The 11,096-nt window shown below is 56.6% G+C and overlaps 1 protein-coding gene across 1 annotated transcript; it reads right to left on the bottom strand.

The window, feature by feature from the left end:
- Positions 1–6,501: 6,501 nt before the first annotated feature.
- LOC139604395 (serine/threonine-protein kinase pim-1-like) lies at positions 6,502–9,005 on the bottom strand (the record flags this gene model as incomplete). Its single annotated transcript, XM_071455564.1, has 5 exons — positions 6,502–6,608; positions 6,857–7,033; positions 7,678–8,044; positions 8,248–8,298; positions 8,415–9,005. Coding segments are annotated over 5 exons (1,293 nt in total), but the record flags the coding sequence as incomplete, so codon positions are not given.
- Positions 9,006–11,096: the final 2,091 nt, after the last annotated feature.

Here is an 11,096-nt window from a genome sequence, read left to right as displayed (position 1 = left end):
GGACAGGTGACCCCAGCTGACCCCGGGCACAGCCCAGACCAGAGCACATCATGCTCAGGCTATGAAGGGGGGAACAAGGAGCAAGGGGGCAATTTTGGAGGGAGGCTTTTTGCCTTCCCAGCTAACACTTAGGCAAGAGGGGGCCCTGTTTCACCAGTGGGCAGGGTCACTAACAAAGACACAGACACCAACTGAAGGAATTGTGGCATTTATATCATGCACAGCTGCAAAGCATTACAAAAGGATAAGCTCAGCAAAGCACATCATCATTAGCAAAGAATTACAAAAGGATAAGCTCAGCAATCCATCAGAACTCATCATTACATTTTGATGACTAACCCCTTGGTCAAACACTAGAGGTGTTTGTGGCAGACAAAGATTCTGGCTGACTATCAAGGAACACCTTACAGACATCAGCAGTACTTCAGTGACACCGTTCTTCATTCTTTTTTCTCAATCTCCTTGGAGATAGGAACAAGAATTCTGTTGTCCATGGAGCTGGCACCTTTTTAATTCCAGAATAATGCCCCCAGGCCCTTTGCTGTTCAGCTTTACCATGTTGTCTGGGGCTAACAAGGCTTGGGGGGCCCTTTCCCCTCTGGCTGGAAGGGGCCGGGTCCCAGTCCCTGAGGGGCACCCAGGCTCCTGGATGCAATTCCTGTGCAAGTCCCTCAGTGTCACAGCAGCCTTCCCATGGAGCCCCGTGGATCAGAGCATTTGCCAAAGGGGCCCTTGGGGCAAACAGGGAGATTTGGTCTGGCAGCATGTGTAAAACAATATCCTGTCAGATCTACTTGTTCTCACACACAATCCTTGGCTGCAGGGACACATTCCCATTACTCCTGCCCAGCTTTCAGGACTCAGAGTTGTCTTTTCCAGGAGCTGCTCCTTCAGCTGCCTCGGGAGCGCCATTTGGCCTCCGGACCCACACTCTGGCTCCATTATCAGGACGGCTGCATCCAAACCCTTTATCTCCACAAACGGTGGTGACTGGAGCTGGAGCTCCTTTTTTCACAATCGTTCTCAAAATTGCAATATCAATAATTGTGCTACCCTGTGTCCTGGTGTTGAATAATCCAATCCTGGTCACTATTGTTTCACAGAACTACTATAATTTCTCCTGGATATTCTGCATCAATTCCTCTTGCCATGACATGAACACTTTGCAAGGCCAAGCTCCAAGGGAGCAGTTACCAAAGCAAAGTGTCCTGGAGGAATCTGAATTCCTGTTTCAGTATTGATGGCTCTCATTTGCTTTGAATTCATCCTCATGAATTCCAATGCATGAAGGCCCAGGCCTGCAGCCTCTGGGCTGGCCCTGCCAGGGGCCATCACAGCCAGAACAATTTCCCAGGCAGTCCAAGTCTCACTGCCCATGGTTGGATTTGCAAATTGGGGGCAGCCGTGCACAGCCAGGGGGTTTCCATTTCCCCCGTGGGCCATTGTTCAGGGCATGGAGCACATCTGGGAGATGGGTTCTCCATGGGCAAAGGTTCCCATCTCCTCATTTTATCAACTGCTCTTTTAACAACCCCTTCACCCGTTCAACCAATCCTGCAGCTTGTGCATAGTCTGGGACATGAAAAACCCTGCAGGCTTCATCCCTGTATTTTTCACAGCAACAGACAAAGCACTCTGCATCACAGTATCAGCAAACCCTGGGAAAATAGCCAATTTCCTCCCTTCCTCCTTTTTACATTGTATACAATCTCACAAAGTTGACCACTGACAGTAGGGCCCTGGCCAATCCTGTTCTGTAGGGTATTTAGTGTTACATCCCTGAGCAGCCAAAGCTACCAAATTAGTATTGTCAGCACTATTTCACATTATTATTATTTCATATGTAGATATACATATTGATATACATATAGACAGATAGATACAGACATATATCTATAATATATCTATAATATATATATATATTAAGGTCTTATTATACAATAAATACATATAGTTATTTAGTATATTGATATTTCACTGGCACAAATGCAGCTGAGCTCAAGATTAAAACCTTCTTCTCTTGCTCCATGTGGGAGCATTCCAGCAATTATTGTTCCTTCTGAAGGTGCTGTTTCCAACGGACTCTTAACAAATTCATCTTTGTCTGCCCAAACCCACAAGTTCTTTTCCTTTTCCATGTGCAGTTTTTGGATGCATTTGAAGACATCCAGGGCTGCAGCTTCTTTTACCCGACTGCCCCACTGCTCCCACGGGGCTCCCACCTCAGCCCACTCCAGAGCCAGGGAACTCCAGGGAAGGGCTTCCCATCTGGGAATTTCTGATGGCACTGATGCCTCACATTGACATTGAACAAGTGACATTTGGTTGGGATCTGGCCAGACTGGGCCAGTTTGGTTTGACCAGTGGCCAAAGTCAGCACCAAAGACACAGACTCCAACGGAAGGAATCAGTGTCATTTCCTGCAGTTCAGAGCAGCAAAGAATCACAAAAGGAGCAGCTCAGCAATGCACCCAATCATCCCCACCAAAGATTGCCTGCAGTGATTAGGAAAGATGCAGCAGCATTTCCCCTCAGCCTTTGCCATCCCCCAGATGCACACAGCAGCTGGGGAAGCTGTCACAGCCAAGGGCTGCAGAGCCACTCCTGGGCACTGGCAATTCCTGCAGGTGCCTCCAGCCCCAGCTGAGGCTCCAAGCCCGCTGGGAGAGGGCCCAGCTCTGACAGTGCTGCATGAACAAACTGACAGCACTGCTAGTGTGCCAACATCTGCTTTCATCCTCCTCTTGGCTCCCTCCCAAAGCCTGGCCAGGCCTCAAGGAGGAGCCAAGGCAGCTGACTTTGATCCTTCAGCCCCACACAAGGCCAGATGTCAGATTTCATGGCCTTCTCTGGCTTCTAAGTACACAAAGGTCCATCCATGTTTCACTAAGGAGTGGCTACATCTATCACAGTGCTAATGACCATGCAGATCTCATCAGGGAGCAGATACAAAGATAACCTTTGCTTGGAAGGTTCCTCCAGAGGCCACCTTGGGCTCAGGGCCTGCTGTCCAGGCCTCACTCAGGGCTGCTGTCCAGGCCTTGGCACTTCAGGGACGTGCTTTAGTGCTGGGCTTGGCACTGCTGGCTGAGCGGCTGCACTGGGTGAGCTCAGAGGGCTTTTCCAACAGAAAGGATTCTGTGATTCCATGATGAGATCCGCTGCATTCAGCTGGGGCTATTTCAGCAGCATTACTTTGCTCCAGAAGTTCCCTCTTGCCCAGCTCCTGTGGCCTGAGGCTTCAGCTCCTTCAGCTCCTGGTGCTGAGCTGCTCATGCTGAACGAGAGCACTCGGAGAGACGAATCCAGTCCATCCAATTCCTTCTGGGACACGCAGAGGGGAGGCTGTGCAAACAGGAGCATTGTTTGCTGTGGCCTCCTCTCTGCCCTTCACGCCTTTCAGTGCTTTGAAGCAGCCAAGAGCTTTCTCCAAGAGTGCAATGGAGCAGCTGTTCCTGCTCGCGGGCCGGGCTCTTCCCAGTCTCTGCCCTTGCCTGCTTCTGTCCCTCTTGCTGTGCCCTCTGTTCCCTCAGGGCTGGCTGGCTGCTGCCCAGGACTGTGGCACTGGCACAGATCCAGTGCTCCAGAGCCTCCTTTCTGTGCCCCTGGAGCTGCCTGGGCACAGCAGCCTTTTCCATCTGGAAGCTCCCCATGGACAGGGAGTGCCCAGCTGCGTTCCTTGCACAGCCTCCAGGAGCCCAGGGCTGCCATCTCAAGTCCCTGCTGGCACTGGGGGCTCCCAGGTGCCTCAGGCTGCTCTGACACCGCTGCACACGGGAGGGAACAGGGCCAGGGGCTGTGCTGAAAGTCAGCTCCATCTGCTGCTGCTGCTGCTGCTGCTGCTGCTGCTGCTGCTGCGGGGTCATTTGTGCAGCCCTGGCCCAGAGTCAGGGATCAGATGCTGCCAGTCTCTTCCAGCCCTGCCTGCTCAGAGGTTGGGCCTTGGAGCCTCAGGTGGCCAAAGGCAGCTGCTGCTGGGCCCTCTGTGTGTGCCCGTGTTCAGCAGTGCTGCTCCATCAGTCTGTGCCCAGCAACGGGGAAAAGCCTCAGCCCTGCAGGGCCAGGAGCTGCCGGGCTCTGCCTGAGCAGCTCAGCCAGCAGCAAGGGAGCTGCTCCACACAGGAACCAGGAGCAAAGGACACTCCTTCTCTAGGACATGTTTTCTATTTAAAGGAAAAAAAGGAAAAAGAAGAAAAACTATATAAAATGTGAAAGATGAAAACAAAACCCAAGTGTTAGTGAAAAACTTCTGAAACTTTGCATTAAGAGGTAAATGATCTTTTTTAAAGGGGAACTCAGTTATTTACATTGTAAATGTGCTGATGGCATGGATTCATCTTCCTGACCCCAGCAGCCTTTTAAAAGATTTTGGGCTTTGTTTCAACATTGCCATTTGAAATTGTGCTCAAAGCAAGAGGAAACTGCTTTGTGCCCTTCCCGCTCCAAGCAGGACTGGGAATGGAAACTCTGTCAAAGCCCAAATCCTTGAGAAGATGCCCTTCCTTCTCAGCCTGGCAAGGAGCTGCACATTCCCTTTGAAACTGTCAGGGATTTCTTAGAGACACAAAGTGCCACTTAGGGCTTTTTGCTCTGGTTTGGCAGTGCAGAAGGGCAATTCTCCATCCATCAGCTCCAGACTGCACTGCCTCAGGAACACGGCCCACTCGCCAGCTTTGGCCCACTCAGGCACTTCTAGAGGAGGAAGAAAGTGCAATTGCACAATTCCAGCCAATCAAGAAGGAAGAATGGGACAGACAAACACCTTGTGCAGATCCAGGCATTCGGCTGGGACTGTGGAGGGTTTGGGTTCTTGCCAATTGGATGTGTGTCCCCAGCTGCAATCTCTGGGCCTGCAGCAGAGTCTCACTCAGCTGCCAAAGCAGAAAGCTCAGGCGCTGTGCTCGCAAGGGGCTCGTCTGATGCAAAGCTGTCAGAGCAATGTGAGGGCAGAGCCAGCCCAGCTGGGCCCAGGGCTGAGCCCAGCAGAGCCCTGGCAGAGCCCAGAGCAGCCTCAGCAGCCACAGAGCCCGGCTGCAAGGAGAGAAAGCAGAAAGTGCCCGTCAGCTGAGGGCTCCTGTGCCCTTGTGCCAAGGCCTGCGGTGCCCAGGCCATGCTGGCTGTGCCCAGAGCTGTGCCCAGAGCTGCCCATCCCTGCTGCCTTTGGCAGCAGAGCAGGAGGGCAGGACATGTGCCCAGCCTGCAGCCAGCCACGGCACATCCAGCCCTCAGCAGCTGCCCAGAGCAGGATGCTCCTGTGCTCGCTGCCATCTCCCAAAAGCTCTGATCCCACCCTGCCAAGCACACAGGGACCCACCTCACGCCAGCCACGGCTGCAAGAAAAGCTGCTCCCAAACCACGTCCTCAGCCTTCTCCAAGGCCACCACCCATCCACGCCACAGCTGCTCCCAAGCACTTCCCCATCCACACTGGACCACCTGGAACGCTTCCTCTGGAAAAACAAACAACACATTCTTGAAAAGAGATTAGAGACAAAAAGGGAAAACAAGAAAAACGGGAAAAAATCTTATCTCTGTCAGGGCCTTGAGGAAGGCCCAACTCCTGCATGCCAGGGAAAAACCCAGACATGGGTGAGGGAAGCCCACACTTTCTCACTTCCACCCTGCACTGCCCCCCAAAATCACGGTGATCCCAAAGCAAACAAGGGCAGTGCAGCAGCCCAGCCCTTCCTTGCCTGCAGAGCAAAGCAGCCCCTGCACAGCTTCTGGAGTCCCACCTCTGCTCCCACCATGGGGCTTTGTTTGTGTCAGGCTGGCTGCCCCAGCCCCAGCCCAGGCCCAGGCCATGGTGGCTGCTGGGGGCTGTTGGCAGGGCCAGGAGCCCACTCCCATTTGTACCCAGCCCAGCCCATGCCCCAGCCCTGCCAAAAGCAGCTGGGCAGCGACTGAAGAATGAGTTGCATCTGCCCCAGCAAAGGGGGAACGTTTGCTTCCCAGCCAGGCTGGGCCATGCCCAAATCTGGCAGCATTTCCCCGGGTGGGGACTCACCTGCAAATTCCCTGTGGAGTTTGGCTTTGAAGAAGGTGCCAGAATCAAAGTCCATCACCTTCAGCCTCCAGTGGCCAGGCTGAGGAAGAGCTTCTCATCCTTGATGTCATCCTGGCTGTCTCCAGCAGCAGCAGCAGCAGCAGCAGCAGCAGCAGCAGCAGCAGCAGCAGCAGCAGCATCCCCACCCGGTACAGCTTCTCCAGGGGCTCCTTCTCCTTCCCTGGGGGGAGACCAGGCTCTCAGGGCTCTGCCCAGGGCCCCAGCTGTCAGGGAACCAGCACAAGCAAAACCAGCTTGGATGGCGGCCACCAGTGCTGGGCAGAGCAGCTCAGCTGCAGCACAAGGGCTGCGTGTGCCCATCCCATGACCCCGGTGCAGTGACACAGGCAGCACAAAAAGGTCTGGGTTCCTTTGCTTCTGATTGCCAAGGCATGTGTGGAGCTGCAACTTACCAGGGCCCTGGATCAAAGTGTGCCTGTGGCTCTCTCCCTTCTTCTAGGGCCGAGGAATATCCTGCACCCAAGGATCACAGAACAGGTCTTCTAATGTGGGTCTTTCCAAGGAGTTCACGGATAAACACCACCTGATCAGATCTTTGCACTCTGGGCAGAGAAAGCAGAAACTGCCGGTCAGCCAGAGAAGGCTCCTGTCTGCTTTGCCCCACTATTGCCATGCCCAGGCCTTGCTGGATGCGCTCAGGGCTGGGCCTAAACTTTCCCATCAATTCCCTGTTTTGGAGGAGAGCAGGACATGTGCCACCTCCTCAGCAGCTGCCAGAGCGGGATGCTCACGAGCCCGCTGCTGGCTCCCAGCACTGGGATTCCCCCCGTGCCCAGAGAAGAGGATCCACCTTGAGAGAGCCCTTGTGGCAGTGGGAGCTGGCCCCAGCTGAGGTTCCGGCCCCTCCTGAAAGGGTGCTCCCCGCAGACCATCTGGTGCAGCAGGATGCCCAGGGACCAGATCGTTGCTGCCTCGCCATGGTACCAGCCAAAGTCGTTCCATTCCGGGGGGCTGTAGGACGGTGTTCCTATGGAATACAGATGGAGTTCAGCAGGGGGATGCTGCTGCTCCCAGAGCCTGGCCCCAGCATCCCTGGGCCTGCGGGGGCTGCATCAGTGGCACACAGGGTGACCACTGCCCTCTCGCCAGCACCTGGGACTTGTGCACAAACTTGGGCTTGGAAAAGAAGCCACTGGTGTCAGAAGAGGGCAGAGGAAGCCCTGGCTAAGCCTGACCATGACATGCAAAGGAAAAACCCTCTCTGTGCTGGGGAAAACATGCCCCTATCCTCCATGTCTGCATTGCCCCAAAAATATTAGGAAGCCAAGACAAACAGGGCGAGTGGAGCAGTGCAAGCCCTTCCTCTCGCCTGCACACCAAACTGGCTGGGGCACAGATTCCATCCCCCTCTCTGCTACCCCCACCCACGGGGGTTTTGGTCGGGCTGGCTGCCCCAGCCCAGCCCCAGTCCTGGGCAGAGTGGCTGGCAAAGGCTGCCAGCAGGGCTGGAAGATGGCTCCCCACCCAGCCCCGCTCTAAAGCAACTCAGCTGAAGACTCAGTCCCCTGACTGGCAGCAAAAGGGAGAATCCCCGCTGCCACAGCCAGCTTGGGCTGGGAGATGTTGGCCATGAGATCCCGGGACCAGGAGTACACCCTTACGTGGGCTCACCTGCAAAGTGGGTGTAGGCTGTCTCTTGCAGGTAGGTGCCACAGCCAAAGTCGATCAATTTGGCCTGCCCGGTGGCCAGGTCAAGCACGATGTTCTGAGGTTTGATGTCGCGGTGCAGGACCCCGCAGCTGGTGCAGTGCCACACGGCCTCCAGCACCTGGCGGAACAGCTCCCGCGCCACCTCCTCGGGCACGAACCGCCGTGCCCGAATGACACGATGCAGGTCCTGACACCGCTCTGGCCGCTCCATCACCATCACAATGTGGTTGGGCAGCTCGAGCCACTCCAGCAGCTGGACCACGCCGGGGAAGCCAGTGGACACCTTGGCCTGCAGCACGATCTCCAGCGGGGCCCTGCTGCCGTCGGGCTGCGGGAGGAGCACGATGCCCTCAGTGGGGCCGATGCCGTGCCAGGCCTGGGGAAGCCCTGAGCCAGCCCGGGATGCTCTGCGCCCTGCGCTGCGCCCACGCCCGCTCCCCCTCAAGGCGTCCTGGCGGCTTCCACCGTGCCGGGCCTCGGCTCATCCCCGCCCGGCAGCCCCGGCTGCTGCCGCTGGCCCCGCTCACTCACCAGCTCGCCCCAGTGCCGGACGCGGTTCCGTGGCACCCTCTTGATGGCCACCTGCAAGCCAAGGACAGCAGCGGGCTCAGCTCGCCGCCCGCCCTGCCCAGCCCCATCCTCCTCCTCCTCCTCCTCCGCCCCCTCGTCCTGCGCCCGCCGCCGGCCCCGCCGCTCACCGGGGCGCCGTCCGAGAGCCGCGTGGCCGCGAAGACGCTGCCGAATCCTCCGCGCCCCAGCAGCGAACCCAGGCGGTAGCGCTCCTGCAGGGCCTCGTGCGCCGTCCCTGCGGGCGGGACGCGGCTGTCAGCGCTCGGCCCGGGGCCAGCAACGGCCCCCGAGCGCCCCTCAGCCGCCCCGGGCCGGCCATGCCCAGGCCTGCGCTCCTCGCAACGCGGCACGGGAGGCTCGGGGCCGGCGGCCGCGCTGCCGAGCGGCGGAGCTCGGGCCGGGGAAGCCGCAGCGGAGGCGGCGGCAGCGGCCGCGCCGCCTGTGTCCTCCGCGGGCCCCGGGAGGAGCCGGGGCCGGGGCCGGGGCCGGGCTCGGGGCTGGAGCCTGCCTCGGGGCCGGGGCCGGGCTCGGGCCAGGCGGAGGCAAAGGGCGGCGATGCCGCCCCCGCACACGGCACTGATGCCCGCCCAGCAGCGCCACCGCCAGTAGGGCCAGAGCCGGGCGGAGGCGAGACCGCGGCGGGACGGGCGGGGCCGGGCACGGGGCAGCCCCGCCCGGGGCCGGGGGCGGGCCGGGGGCATGGCCCGGCCCGGCAGGGGGAGAGGGAGGCGGGGAGAGGAGAGGGATGCCGGGCAAGGGACCCCGGGAGAAGGGTGCCCGACGGCGGGAAAGGGAGACACAGAGACAGAAAGAGAGAAAGACCAAGAAAGAGAGACAGAGAAAGAAAGAGAGAAAGAGAAAGAGTTATAGAGTTATCGGCTTTTGCTGCTTCTGCCGCTGCTGCCGCCGCTGCTGCTGCCGCCGCTGCCGCCGCTGCAACTGAAGCACCGGGGCCGTTCGTCCCCGTGTCCGTTCCCCGCTCGCCCCACGAGCCCCACGTTCGAGCCCCGCGCGCCCCGGGCACAGCCCCTGAGTCCGTCCAAACACGGGAACTTTGCAGCCTTGAGCCCAGGTGCAGAGCCCTGACTCCTGCACACTGGCACAGCAATCCCCTCGCTTGCTGCTCTGCATTGGCCTGGCTGTGGGGCAAACACTGTCGGGACACCTTCCCTTGGGCTAGGATTCCTACCTGAGCCCAGCACTGCACTTACATCTCCAGTGTTGCCTTCCTGTAAAAACAGGGGAAGCAAAACTCTGTGTGGCTCATGGTATTTTAGAGTGTCTAAAAATCACTAAGCCACCGATCTTAAAGGTGCAGTGCATCTGGAATTCCTGGGATGGAGAAGTAGTGCAACATGGAAAAGGGGAGCATAGAAATAAATAGAGGAAAACATCTTGGATTGTTTCTTTCATTTACATTTCCCTTCTTGAAAGCTGTTCCTGTTTTCCAGGAATCTTCTCCTGTCTGCTCTTGCCAAGAATCTCTCCTGGAGAACAAGGTCAAGCTTCTGCCACAAGATTTGCCACCAGCTGCAGCTTCTCTTGGCTTTCCACACTGCACAGTGTCTGCAGCAGGACTTTTGCAGCAAAGCAGGACAAATGTTTGGAGAACTTTACATGTCCTTTCTTTTCCTGGTGGGCTGGGGTGTTGTGCCACTGGTGAAGTTTCCATTGTGACTGTTTGTGCTGCTTTAGGGCAAATTTTGGGAGGAAACCTCCAAAAGGGGTCCGTCTAGAAAGCAACTTCAAGCGACCTCTCCTCCTACTAGTTCCGGAAAAAACTTCCCTGGAGAAAAGTTGAGAAAACCAGGTTATTTAACAAGTAAAGTATTCCCAAGCATGAAAAATGAATAATATTAAATAAAACCTCTGACAGTGCTGGAGAGATGGCAAATTCAGAAAGTGCTTTTTGTGGGTTGTAGTTGGCTCACTCGGTCTCTTCTAAGTCCCTCTGGTGCTGGAATGCAGCGTCCCAGACCTCAGTGGGCCACAGGTGTGAGCTGCAGGTGTTTTTCTGGGTTTTCAGTCCAGAGCAGGTTTCAACAGTTCCAAGAAAAAGGAAAGTCCCAGTCCCGGGAACTTCTCTGCCTAAGCTCGCTAAAACCAAATTGCTGGACCTGGGCTGTGAAGGCACTGGGAAATTTCCAAATCTGGGCACTGGTGGTCCCAGCAAACACCAGATCTGGATGGTGCTGGAGCCAGAACTGGAAATTTCCAACTTTTGGCTTTCTGTGCTAGCAAATCACTGGACTTGGGCTGTGCTGGCACCAGGAAGTTTTCAGATCTGGGCCCTGGCGCTGCCAGCAAACACCAGATCTGGGTGGTGTCGTTGGCAGCGACAGAAATCTGCCGGATTTGGGCTCTGCTGGCACCGGGAAATTTCCAAATCTGGGTACTGGCGCAGCAAACACAAGATGTGGGCGGTGCCAGAGCCAGTAGCAGAAAGTGGCCGGGTTTTAGTTTTCTTTGCCAGAAAATTGCTGCATTTGGGTCGTGCTCGCACCAGGAAATTGCCAGATATGGGCACTGGCAGTGCCAGCGCACACCAGATCTTGGTGGGGTATTTGCCACCACCAGGAAATTGCCAAATGTGAACTTTCTGTGCCAGCAAACTGCTGGAATTGTGCTGTGCAGGCATCTGAAAAATTCCGGATCGGGGCACTGGCAGTGTCAGCATACACGAGATCGGAGTAGTGTAGGCACCAGGTATTTGCCTGGTTTTGGCTTTCTTTGCCAGCCAATTGCTGGACTTGGGCTGTGTGGCACAGGGAAATGTTCAGATCTGGGCATGGGCAGTGCCATCAAACACC

Source organism: Agelaius tricolor, unplaced genomic scaffold (assembly GCF_023055355.1).
Source record: "Agelaius tricolor isolate 1412-34295 unplaced genomic scaffold, bAgeTri1.0.p SCAF_50, whole genome shotgun sequence".
NCBI classification, from domain to species: Eukaryota; Metazoa; Chordata; class Aves; order Passeriformes; family Icteridae; genus Agelaius; species Agelaius tricolor.
The sequence above is the reverse complement of the archived record's forward strand: the minus strand, read 5'-3'. Positions and strand labels throughout refer to the sequence as shown.